Genomic DNA, 14,137 nt, shown 5'->3' with positions numbered 1-14,137 from the left:
AGCTCAACCGCACATATATCTATAAAAAAAAAAAAAAAAAAATAGAATAATGTATGTTTGCAAAACAAGTGCCAGATATAATAATTAGAATACGTAGCGATGACAACACACGAGCGACACACCTCTGTACACCCTGTGATATCCACAATGCCCAATGGCGCAAGGTTAATGACAATAAAAACAAAAGCAGTTCCTAAAAAATAGAAATTATATATAATAATAAAAAAAAAATTTCTAGTATTGTTCTGCCATATATACCAGTAACACGAAACGGCAGGTGTAGCGCAAATGCAACTATAAAGACGTAACACTGTCACCATGACACTATAGACCGCAGACATGCGTCACCCACACTGCAGTACTCCTAGTTGGTTTTCTATATAGTGCACATTGTGTATCATTCTTTATACATTGTATATGCTATGTCCAGTGCATTAAAAGTTTATATGTTTATGATGCCTTAACCATTTTATATGGCATGTTACCCATAGTACGCTCTATACTGTACAGTGCATTATATGTATAGGGCAATATATATTTTCTTATACGGTATCTATAGTGTATATGTATGTACCATACAATAGACCATTACAGAGTGCATCATATACTGTACAGTATATGTATAGGGCAATACAAATATATATCTCTCTATAATGTATTACAGTGTACGACACTACAATAGACTTATTGTAGTCTATTAATTGGGAAACACTGATATACTGTATAGAGCAATACATATTTAGATAAAGGGAAAAATAAAGGGAATACTTCTGTGAAATCCCACTGTCCACTCAGGAAGCAACACTGATTGACAATCAATTTCACATGCTGTTGTGCAAATGGAACAGACAATAGGTGGAAATTATAGGCAATTAGCATGACACCCCAATAAAAGGAGTGGTTCTGCAGGTGGTGACCACAGACCACTTTTCAGTTCCTATGCTTCCTGGCTGATGTTTTGGTCACTTTTGAATGCTGGCGGTGCTTTCACTCTAGTGGTAGCATGAGACGGAGTCTACGACCCACACAAGTGGCTCAGGTAGTGCAGCTTATCCAGTATGGCACATCAATGCGAGCTGTGGCAAGAAGGTTTGCTGTGTCTGTCAGCGTAGTGTCCAGAGCATGGAGGCGCTTCCAGGAGACAGGCCAGGATATCAGGAGACATGGAGGAGGCCGTAGGAGGGCAACAACCCACCAGCAGGACTGATACCTCCACCTTTGTGCAAGGAGGAGCACTGCCAGAGCCCTGCAAAATGACCTCCAGCAGGCCACAAATGTGTATGTGTCCACTCAAACGGTCAGAAACAGACTCTATGAGGGTGGTATGAGGGCCCGACATCCACAGGTGGGGGTTGTGCTTACAGCCCAACACCGTGCAGGACGTTTGCCATTTACCAGAGAACACCAAGATTGGCAAATTCGGCACTGGTGCCCTGTGCTCTTCACAGATGAAAGCAGGTTCACACTGAGCACATGTGACAGACGTGACAGTCTGGAGACGCCATGGAGAACGTTCTGCTGCCTGCAACATCCTCCAACATGACCGGTTTCGCAGTGGGTCAGTAATAATATGGGGTGGCATTTCTTTGGGGGGCCCCACAGCCCTCCATGTGCTTGCCAGAGGTAGCCTGGCTGCCATTAGGTACCGAGATGAGATCCTCAGACCCCTTGTGAGACCATATGCTGGTGAGGTTGGCCCTGGGTTCCTCTTAATGCAAGACAATGCTATATCTCAAGTGGCTAAAGTGTGTCAGCAGTTCCTGCAAGAGGAAGGCATTGATGCTGTGGACTGGCCCGCCCGTTCCCCAGACCTGAATCCGATTGAGCACATCTGGGACATCATGTCTCGCTCCATCCACCAACGCCACATTGCACCACAGACTGTCCAGGAGTTGGCAGATGCTTTAGTCCAGGTCTGGGAGGACATCCCTCTGGAGACCATCCACCACCTCATCAGGTGCATGCCCAGGCGTTGTAGGGAGGTCATACGGGCATGTGGAGGCCACACACACACTACTGAACTTCATTTTGACTAGGTTTTCCACTGTGATTTTGAGTGCGACTCCATATCCAGATCTCCATGGGTTGATAAATTTGATTTCCATTGATAATTTTTGTCTGATTTTGCTGTCAGCACATTCAACTATGTAAAGATGAAAGTATTTCATACGATTAGTTCATTCATTCAGATCTAGGATGTGTTATCTTAGTGTTCCCTTTATTTTTTTGAGCAGTGTATATATTTTATTTTATTATTTTTACAATCTGTACTATAGTATACTTAGAGTAGTGTCTTATACGTAGAACGCTATAGATTGTGCTAAGATACATAGTACATACAGTGATTGACCGTTGGGTTTTATACATAGAACACATCAGATTGTGCTATATATAGTGCACGGCATAAAGCATATTATATGCATATTGCACTATAGTGCATTATAGATAGCATATGTAGATATGTATATTTATACTTATAAAAAAAAACTGAGTCAGAGTGCATTATGTAAAGCACATCATCTGGAGTGTAAATATATATATATATTATACAGTATGTATGGGGATTGACCATAATGTTTTATGCATTGAACACTACAGTTTGTATTTTATGCATAGTTTACTGCATAAAGCATGTTATATGCCTATTGCAGCACCTTATAGATAGTATACATAGACAGTCTATTACACATATAGAACATTAGAGATAATGTGTTATAGTGTAGGTGCAGAGCGAAGTATCTGTAGTGTAATCTACGTATGGTGAGTGACCATTGTATTTTATACATTATACTGTATAATACATATAGTGCGTTATACAGTAGGCGATGCTCTATGCATATTATTTATAGACCATTGCATATGCATCATATATTAAATTTAAAGCGTTAAGCATATAGAATATTATGTATAGCTTTATACTTTGTGCATTGTCCTCCATACAATACATACAGTGCAGAAAGTTTTAATACTCTACTAGTATTAATAAATCTACAAATGTAGCCAAGCTGACTGTCATTTGCAGCACACTATGATACCGTAAGCAGGGTTTTATTTATTTATTGTTTGTTTGTTGTTTTACACAGGACTGCAGGCAGTCGGCGACTTTTCTCCAAATTGCCAAAATTCAGCTCTGCTACATATGTTTCACAGCTATGTTTACTGCATGTCCAATAATAACTCGCTTGAAGTTGTATTTCTGCAACATCTGGAGGTCCACGCTTTGGAGACAACTACTCTAGACTAGTGTTTTCCCAACCAGGGCGCCCCCAGCTGTTGCAAAACTACAAATCCCAGCATGCCCGGACAGCCGTTGGCTGTCCGGGCATGCTGGGAGTTGTAGTTTTGCAACAGCTGTGCCCTGGTTTGGAAAACATTGGTCTAAAACAGTCATAGTCCACCACAATTTCTTACGCCATAATAACACCATAGATATTTGGGAATAATTTTCCCACGGAATCTATAATTCTCCATTAGCCCACGTGGGAAATTCCAAAAAACAAAACAAATTCCCCCCCCAAAAAAATAAATAAATAAATAAACCATGTCTATGGATACGTTTCCACCATACCAGTGGTTGCCACCATGCATCTGCCTATACAACCTTGGCTCTTTGATCACTTCAGGGTTAAGTCTTGTAAGATAAGATCCTACCACCTTAAGAAATGGACACAAGTGTTGCCACAATCTGCTACACATCGACAAAGTGTTGCGTCAATGGGTTAAAAATCGACACAGTGTTGCGACAATCTGATACATATCAACAATGTTGCGACAATCTGATACATATCGACAGTGTTGCGACAATCGGTTACAGATCGACACAGTGTTGCGACAATCGGTTACAGATCGACACAGTGTTGCGACAATCTGATACATATCGACAGTGTTGCGACAATCTGATACATATCGACAGTGTTGCGACAATCTGATACATATCGACAGTGTTGCGACAATCGGTTACAGATCGACACAGTGTTACGACAATCGGTTACAGATCGACACAGTGTTGCGTCAATCGGTTACAAATCAACACAGTGTTGCGACAAATCGGCTGCAAATCGACAGTGTTGCTCAGCTGCAAATCGACACAATGTTGCAACAATTTGGCTACACAGCTGAAACCAATCCCCAGGTGATGAGAAGACACAACAAAGTCCTTCTTACCTTTTCTTCTCCTTCTCTGCAGTCATGACTGGTCAGCTGTTCAGATAGATCACAATGTCCCAGATAAGTCCCTGACAATATTGAGGAGGCTGGAGAGATAAGTTGAGCACCTGTAGCCTGGAGAAGACTGGAGCAAGGGAGGTGGAAAGTGTCCAGGCAAGGAGGAGTTAATGCAATGCAATAATAAAGAAAAATAATAATATTATTGCAAATAAAAAAGGAACAAAAAAATATATAAAAAGCAAAACAGAGCAAAAAAAACCAATAATAATAAGTCAGTGAGGTGTCAGCCAGTGCTGGGGCTGGCTATACAGTCTCAGGTCACTGCTGAGGATTGTATAGCAGCCCGGGGGGGCAGGGGGCGCACAGGGGGGAGCAGGAAGAGACCAATGCTCGATGGATCCTGGTAAAGAGCCGGCTGTGAGCTGTGCTGGAGCTCCCCCTGGTCTCCGGGTGGTGGGTGGAGGATCTCTGGGGCTGGAGAGCTTTGCCCTGTTCTAGGAGAAGAAGCAACTTCACATGTGAATGCCCGCCCTGCCGGTGTGAGCGGCCACCCCCCGGCCGCGCCTCCTCCTCCCCCGGCCGCACGGATTGTTGTCAGGGTCAAGCAAGTTGACAGCGGACGCGAGAGAAGCCTGTATACCTGCCCGTCTAGTCCTGGACACAGGAGAGAAGCCTGTATACCTGCCTGTCTAGTCCTGGACACAGGAGAGAAGCCTGTATACCTGCACGTCTAGTCCTGGACACAGGAGAGAAGCCTGTATACCTGCACGTCTAGTCCTGGTCACAGGAGAGAAGCCTGTATACCTGCACGTCTAGTCCTGGTCACAGGAGAGAAGCCTGTATACCTGCCCTCTAGTCCTGGTCACAGGAGAGAAGCCTGTATACCTGCCCGTCTAGTCCTGGACACAGGAGAGAAGCCTGTATACCTGCCCTCTAGTCCTGAACACAGGAGAGAAGTCTGTATACCTACTCGTCTAGTCCTGGTCACAGGAGAGAAGCCTGTATACCTACTCGTCTAGTCCTGGTCACTGGAGAGAAGCCTGTATACCTGCCTTCTAGTCCTGGACACAGGAGAGAAGTCTGTATACCTGCCCTCTAGTCCTGGACACAGGAGAGAAGCCTGTATACCTACTCGTCTAGTCCTGGTCACAGGAGAGAAGCCTGTATACCTGCCCTCTAGTCCTGGACACAGGAGAGAAGTCTGTATACCTGCCCTCTAGTCCTGGACACAGGAGAGAAGTCTGTATACCTACCCATCTAGTCCTGGACACAGGAGAGAAGCCTGTATACCTGCCTTCTAGTCCTGGACACAGGAGAGAAGCCTGTATACCTGCCCTCTAGTCCTGGACACAGGAGAGAAGTCTGAATACCTACCCATCTAGTCCTGCACACAGGAGAGAAGCCTGTATACCTACCCATCTAGTCCTGGACACAGGAGAGAAGTCTGTATACCTGCCCATCTAGTCCTGGACACAGGAGAGAAGCCTGTATACCTGCCTGTCTAGTCCTGGACACAGGAGAGAAGCCTGTATACTTGCCTGTCTAGTCCTGGATGCAGGAGAGAAGCCTGTATACTTGCCTGTCTAGTCCTGGACGCAGGAGAGAAGCCTGTATACCTGCCTGTCTAGTCCTGGACACAGGAGAGAAGCCTGTATACCTGCCCTCTAGTCCTGGACACAGGAGAGAAGTCTGTATACCTGCCCTCTAGTCCTGGACACAGGAGAGAAGCCTGTATACCTACTCGTCTAGTCCTGGTCACTGGAGAGAAGCCTGTATACCTGCCCTCTAGTCCTGGACACAGGAGAGAAGTCTGTATACCTACCCATCTAGTCCAGGACACAGGAGAGAAGCCTGTATACCTGCCTTCTAGTCCTGGACACAGGAGAGAAGTCTGTATACCTGCCCTCTAGTCCTGGACACAGGAGAGAAGCCTGTATACCTACTCGTCTAGTCCTGGTCACAGGAGAGAAGCCTGTATACCTGCCCTCTAGTCCTGGACACAGGAGAGAAGTCTGTATACCTGCCCTCTAGTCCTGGACACAGGAGAGAAGTCTGTATACCTACCCATCTAGTCCTGGACACAGGAGAGAAGCCTGTATACCTGCCTTCTAGTCCTGGACACAGGAGAGAAGCCTGTATACCTGCCCTCTAGTCCTGGACACAGGAGAGAAGTCTGTATACCTACCCATCTAGTCCTGCACACAGGAGAGAAGCCTGTATACCTACCCATCTAGTCCTGGACACAGGAGAGAAGTCTGTATACCTGCCCATCTAGTCCTGGACACAGGAGAGAAGCCTGTATACCTGCCTGTCTAGTCCTGGACACAGGAGAGAAGCCTGTATACTTGCCTGTCTAGTCCTGGATGCAGGAGAGAAGCCTGTATACTTGCCTGTCTAGTCCTGGACGCAGGAGAGAAGCCTGTATACCTGCCTGTCTAGTCCTGGACACAGGAGAGAAGCCTGTATACCTGCCTGTCCAGTCCTGGACACAGAAGAGAAGCCTGTATACCTGCCTGTCCAGTCCTGGATGCAGGAGAGAAGCCTGTATACTTGCCTGTCTAGTCCTGGACGCAGGAGAGAAGCCTGTATACTTGCCTGTCTAGTCCTGGATACAGCAGCTGGGAGAGAGAGAGCTGGGGACATAGGTCACAGTGCACACAGAATAATACAGGGCACTGTACCTGTAGGACAGGCAGATGTATTGTCATGTATATTAATGGGATTGTGCGAGTGAAACTGCTCTGCACCTGTCTACAGTGTCTACCTGTATAATAACTATCTGCCTTATCTCATCTAACCTCAATTACTTTTATTCTAAGTACTTATTTCATATCTATTTATTTAACCATCTCCTATCTGTCTATTTATCATCTCCTATCTATCTATCTATTTATTTATCTATCTGTCTGTCTATCTCCTATCTATCTATCTATCTATCTATCTATCTATCCATCCATTATCTATCTATCTATCTATCTATCTATCTATCTATCTATCTATCTCCTATCTATCTATCTATCTATCTATCTATCAATTATCTATCTATCTATCCATTATCTATCTATCTATCTATCTATCTATCTATCTATCTCATATCTATCCCTTATCTATCTATCTATCTATCTATCTATCTATCTCATATCTACCTATTTATCTATCTATCTTATCTATCTATCTATCTGTCTGTCTGTCTATCTATCTATATAAATGTCCCAAAAAAATGCAGCACTACTATACCACAGTAGACGGGTGCCAGCTCTTCAGGCTCGATCACAGCCAATTGATAACTTCAAAAAAATGGCGCGGCACTCCAAATATCCAAAAAATAACTTCTTTATTCCACATGTCAAACAGTGCGATGTTTCAGCCCCTCAATGGAGCTTTTTTCAAGCATAGTGATACCACACACAGGCTGGGGTTATATACCCAGCTCAGTAATAAACAGTAATTACATAATTAATCAATACAGTGATAAAAATACATAAAATTACGGTGCAATTTACAAAAAATAAAGTGCTTAAGAGTACTATAGGTACATACATAATGTCTACAGTGTCACAGTGAAAGTTTAAAAGCAATGTGGCTTGAATATACAAAACTCCATCATAATAATAGTTAATAATACACCACTGATGCATATAAACATTGATTAAATATACATATACAGAAAACGCCTACCCGCTCTGTTGCCATGCCGTTCGCCACGTTTGGCTTGTATACAGACAGTATGCGCATGCGCCAAAAAATCTCTTAATCTGTTCACATCCTGTTTCCAGGATGCCTGGCCAATCACGTGGGGCGCCATGCGATCATATGACCACAGGAGCTAACACGTGACCACCAACCAAAAGTCTCCATGGCAACGGCGGCGCTTACAGCACCGCCGTCTCCATGGAGACCAACCGTCGGGAACACTTCTAACATGGATGCCCAGCACTCGGGTCCAGCCCACTGACGTGCAAACGCAGCGGCCGTGGGCAAGGAAGACTAAATAAAGTGGAAAAACATCCAATGTGCAATAAATGAATACATGTAGTGTGTCTGTGTCTTTATGACTGAATATCATATAGCTAGCAATATGTAAAAAGGTAAAATGAAAAATAAAAAAAAATAAAAAAATAAAAAGAATTAATTAAAATTTAAATTAAAATAATGAAAACATTTTTTATAAAAAAATGATAATGATGAAAATAATAAATAAAATGAAAATAATGATGACAAAAAAACAAGATAAACAAAATAATATTACAAAAGACATATATAAAAGAAAAATCAACAATAAAAGAAAAAGCTCTCTAAATTATGAAAGCCGACTCCATTGGCATTAGTCCCACAAGGGGTATAGGTATATAATAACTTATTAGCATTTCAGGACTGGGAGCCTCCCTGGTATGCAGAACCACCACTCCTCCCCCCGTGTAAAGAGGGCATAGGTCTGGCAGTAACCGGGGGACCTGAGGCCGTGAGGCCATATAGCCCCCATGGCCCCTGGTCTACCCCCTGCATCCAATTCAGGAGTGCGCCTGCCATCAAGCGGCGCCAATCCCATGCCTAGCATGAAGCAATTTACGTACCACATATGGAGGGCTATCTGAGGGATAAAGCACATCCCTACAAAACCCTAAAATGAATGATGATAATAAAAAAATAAAAAAATAAAAAAAAAGAAATAAGAAAAAAAGACAAAATGAAAAAAGCTTATTTATTAAAATACAACAAAAAAAATTAAAAAATAAAAATAAAATAGAATTAGAAATTGTTTTAAGAATAAACAAAAAATAGTGAATGCTGAGGAAAAATACAATTGTGCAAAACGTGTATAATCCTATCAGTGATGTCCCTCCCACAGCAGCTGCGCTACATCAGTTGTATAGGCTAGAACCCGAGTGCAGTAACATCCATTAAACCGGTCGGACTAGGTTACTACCATAAAAAAAATTTTTGTAGATACAGAACGGCCAAAAAACATAGTGATATGTAAATAGGCACAGAACGGGTGGCGTATTTCTTCACATTCCATCTAATCCTTCCTATCTTCCATATCTGAAAGGTATAAAAACAAGATATAAATATACAATATTGGTATCACCACCATATGTCTGAAGAAAAAAGTGAATGGCAGGTCTCAATGTCTCTCAGGGTTATATTGTTAGATTGTTATAAAGGGAGGTGTCGGGTAAACCTTGGAAGATTATTAGCTTGCTGGGACTTGTAGTTAATTGTGCTGTATATTGCTGTATGGCAACCCACGCTGACTTTAGTGACTTGAGTGGCTGACTTGGATCCTCGGGACTTTAGTGCTTACTGCTAGGCTTGACAATCATCTAGGTGCAGATGTGAGGTTGCAGGATTAGACTTGAGGCCCCCCAGAACACCTCACACCCTCTTCAGACTTCTCCAAACTGTACCTCAGCTAAACTGCACTAGTCTGCAGAACTGAACTCTGAACTCCTACCACACTATAAATGGGGCTGATTTGGAGGATTCCCATTGGGCTGACAAGTCACATGGTTCACCTCATACACACTCCCCTAACAACAGGGTTTCTAATAGGCTTAAAGAAACAGGCACATAGAAAATGCCAATACATTAATCATAGCATAACATTAGTAGATATAGAGTACTAAGTAGTGTGGGCCCAAGACTGACACTGAAGGCAACATGTGCCACACAGGATGGGCAGAATGCTATATTCTGTACTGGGTCATCACATATCTATCTATCTAATAAAGTCCCAATATAAGCAGCACATCAAGTAAAAAGTTTATCAGTAATGGGGTGCGCGCATATTGGAGCCTAGGTCAACTGGTTCCTTTATCCAAATATCAACATAGATGCAGCACACCATGAAGGTAGAATTAAAGCGAATAGCTTATTCCATGATGTATCACAGACAACGTCTCACTGGCCTCACGTTGGCTTTCTCAAGTGCACTTGTCTGTGATACATCATGAAATAAACTATTCACATCAATTCTACCTTCGTGGTGTGCTGCACCTATGTTGATATCTATCTATCTATTCTATCGAACAAAAAAATTCTGGAGGGCCTCTAACCCGGTTCCAACAGCCTGAATATGGACAATTACAGTGGTCGTGCTGCTCTCATGTGAAGTCTATCTATCTATCTAACAAACCAAAGGATTGGCACAGCACTCCAAAGTTGCAAAAATCAAGAGGCCTGTGCACGCTGCTACACACGTTTACAAGTAATGTACAATTGTTTTTAAAGCCACGATTTTTAAGTGTGCGACAATGTATTGCACTGCATCTAGATTGCTGATATGTTGAGCCTCACTAAGTATATAACACTGAATGTATAGTCACACTACTCTGTACAATATTTTTATTCTGTACCTTAATTCCACTTTATTATTTAACTAATTGATTGAGGAGTCACATTGCTGCTGTGTATAAATTGAACCTTAGTTCTGTAGTAGTGAGTTGCTTGAAAAAGATCCTGGAGGGGATCGAAACGTCGCTGCTTTTTCACTTTTTTTATGGAATAAATTTACATTTTTCTTGCCATGGAGTGCTGCACTGGTCTCTATTTTTATTGATGTGCAAGAATTGATGGACTGGATTCTTTTCAGTGGCCTGCACCCTTCACCTGGACATTATTTCTGCTAGAGTGCTGTTGTATTTTTTTCTATTGTCTATCTATCTATATATCTATCTATCTTATATCTATCCCATATCTATCTATCTATCTATCTATCATATATCTATATATCAATCTCATATCTATTTAACTTACTCATATCTATCTATCTAACAAAAAAACTGATCACTGCAGCACTCCAGAATAGTGAAATAAAGTGAGTAGCGTTTTATTCCATCAAGAACATCAGGCAGCCTTTCACATAGCAGCCATCATCATTGTGTCCATCAGGGCCTGATGATGGCTGAAACGTCACCTGATGTTCTTGATTGAATAAAACGCTACTCACTTTATTTCACTATTCTGTAGTGCTCTGTTTTTTGGTTATCTAGTTGGAGCCCTAGCACCAGGGGCTCCCCACTGATTTGCACCCAGTTTCTCATCAAGTCCTTAAGGTGTGCTGTTGTCATCTATCTATCTCATATCTGTGGTACCACGGGTGGTGTACAGAAAGTACCTTATCACTTTGTGACGCCAGGGCACCGTTATCCTATACAGGGTCTGTTACGCCTAGCGCTCCGGGTCCCCGCTCCTCCCCGGAGCGCTTACGGCGTCTCTCTCTCCGCAGCGCCCCGGTCGGTCCCGCTGACCGGGAGCGCTGCACTGTCATGGCCGTCGGGGATGCGATTCGCACAGCGGGACGCGCCCGCTCGCGAATCGCATCCCAGGTCACTTACCCGTCCCGGTCCCCTGCTGTCATGTGCTGGCGCGCGCGGCTCCGCTCTCTAGGGCGCGCGCGCGCCAGCTCCCTGAGGCTTAAAGGGCCAGTGCACCAATGATTGGTGCCTGGCCCAATTAGCTTAATTGGCTTCCACCTGCTCCCAGACTATATCTGATCTCTGCCCCTGCACTCCCCTGCTGGATCTTGTTGCCTTGAGCCTAGTGAAAGCGTTACTGTGTTTGTCCATACTGTGTACTTGACCTCCTGCTATTGCCTTATTGACTACGATTCTTGCTGCCTGCCCCGACCTTCTGCTACGTCCGACCTTGCTTCTGTCTACTCCCTTGTACCGCGCCTATCTTCAGCAGTCAGAGAGGTTGAGCCGTTGCTAGTGGATACGACCTGGTCACTACCGCCGCAGCAAGACCATCCCGCTTTGCGGCGGGCTCTGGTGAACACCAGTAGTGACTTAGAACCGGTCCACTAGCACGGTCCACGCCAATCCCTCTCTGGCACAGAGGATCCACCTCCTGCCAGCCGGCATCGTGACAGTAGATCCGGCCATGGATCCCGCTGAGGTTCCCCTGCCAGCTATCTCTGACCTCACCACGGTGGTCGCCCAGCAATCCCGACAGATCGCCCATCTAACTCACCAGCTGTCGGAAGTGTCCACCATGGTGCAGCAACTTCAGTCGCAACTTCTGCCTCTGCTACAGCAGCAACCATCTCCTGCACCTCTTCCGCAGCGAGTGGCCACTCCTCGCCTCCGCTTGTCCCTGCCGGACAAATTTGATGGGGACTCTAAGTTTTGCCGTGGCTTTCTTTCACAATGTTCCCTGCACTTGGAGATGATGTCGGACCAGTTTCCTACTGAAAGGTCTAAGGTGGCTTTCGTAGTCAGTCTTCTGTCTGGGAAAGCTCTGTCATGGGCCACACCGCTCTGGGACCGCGATGACCCCGTCACTGCCTCTGTACACTCCTTCTTCTCGGAAATTCGAAGTGTCTTTGAGGAACCTGCCCGAGCCTCTTCTGCTGAGACTGCCCTGCTGAACCTGGTCCAGGGTAATTCTTCCGTTGGCGAGTACGCCATACAATTCCGTACTCTTGCTTCTGAACTATCCTGGAATAATGAGGCCCTCTGCGCGACCTTTAAAAAAGGCCTATCCAGCAACATTAAAGATGTTCTGGCCGCACGAGAAATTCCTGCTAACCTGCATGAACTCATTCATCTAGCCACTCGCATTGACATGCGTTTTTCTGAGAGACATCAAGAGCTCCGCCAGGAAAAAGACTTAGATCTCTGGGCACCTCTCCCACAGTCTCCGTTGCAATCTACGCCTAGGCCTCCCGCCGAGGAGGCCATGCAAGTGGATCGGTCTCGCCTGACCCAGGAGGAGAGGAATCGCCGTAGGGAAGAAAATCTTTGTCTGTACTGTGCCAGTACCGAACATTTCTTGGTGGATTGCCCTATCCGTCCTCCACGTCTGGGAAACGCACGCTCGCACCCAGCTCTCGTGGGTGTGGCGTCTCTTGATGCTAAGTCGGCTTCTCCACGTCTCACGGTGCCCGTACGGATTTCTCCTTCAGCCAACTCCTCCCTCTCAGCCGTGGCCTGCCTGGACTCTGGTGCCTCTGGGAATTTTATTCGGGATTCCTTGGTGAATAAATTCCGCATCCCGGTGACCCGTCTCGTCAAGCCACTCTACATTTCCGCGGTCAACGGAGTCAGGTTGGATTGCACCGTGCGTTACTGCACGGAGCCCCTCCTAATGTGCATCGGACCTCATCACGAAAAAATTGAGTTTTTTGTCCTCTCCAATTGCACTTCCGAAATTCTCCTTGGACTACCCTGGCTTCAACACCATTCCCCAACCCTGGATTGGTCCACAGGGGAGATCAAGAGCTGGGGTACCTCTTGTTTCAAGGACTGCCTTAAACGGTTCCCAGTACTCCCTGCCGTGACCCTGTGGTTCCCCCTGTATCCGGTCTCCCTAAGGTCTTTATGGACTCTGCCTGCCATAAGAAGTGCCTCTCCCCCCTCCCAGTCCAGTCAGGCAAGCCTCGGTGCCTCCTCATGGCCCCCGTCCTGGTGTCACACTGCCCCGTGCCAGGCCTCGCCCTCTGCCCTCCCTCCCCATTCCCACTCCTGCCGTACTGCCTGCCGTTGAGGAAACCCTCTATTCTTTCCCGGTGTCCTCATCCCAGGGGAGGCAGTTACCGGACAAAGAGAAGGGGAGACCTAAGGGGGGGGTACTGTTACGCCTAGCGCTCCGGGTCCCCGCTCCTCCCCGGAGCGCTTACGGCGTCTCTCTCTCCGCAGCGCCCCGGTCGGTCCCGCTGACCGGGAGCGCTGCACTGTCATGGACGTCGGGGATGCGATTCGCACAGCGGGACGCGCCCGCTCGCGAATCGCATCCCAGGTCACTTACCCGTCCCGGTCCCCTGCTGTCATGTGCTGGCGCGCGCGGCTCCGCTCTCTAGGGCGCGCGCGCGCCAGCTCCCTGAGACTTAAAGGGCCAGTGCACCAATGATTGGTGCCTGGCCCAATTAGCTTAATTGGCTTCCACCTGCTCCCAGACTATATCTGATCTCTGCCCCTGCACTCCCCTGCCGGATCTTGTTGCCTTGAGCCTAGTGAAAGCGTTACTG

The 14,137-nt window shown here is 45.7% G+C and overlaps 1 protein-coding gene across 1 annotated transcript in view; it reads right to left on the bottom strand.

Moving 5' to 3' along the window:
• EPAS1 (endothelial PAS domain protein 1) overlaps positions 1–4,682 on the bottom strand; it is a 161,598-nt gene extending 156,916 nt beyond the window's left edge. Inside the window, exon 1 of the mRNA XM_056568110.1 lies at positions 4,165–4,682. Coding sequence (XP_056424085.1) covers positions 4,165–4,190 — 26 coding nt within the window. The 5' untranslated portion in view covers positions 4,191–4,682. The remainder of the gene's footprint in view (positions 1–4,164) is intronic.
• Between the last annotated feature and the right edge of the window lie 9,455 nt (positions 4,683–14,137).

The sequence above is a fragment of the Hyla sarda genome, chromosome 3 (genome assembly GCF_029499605.1).
Source record: "Hyla sarda isolate aHylSar1 chromosome 3, aHylSar1.hap1, whole genome shotgun sequence".
NCBI lineage: Eukaryota > Metazoa > Chordata > Amphibia > Anura > Hylidae > Hyla > Hyla sarda.
This window is presented reverse-complemented; position numbering and strand designations above follow the sequence as displayed.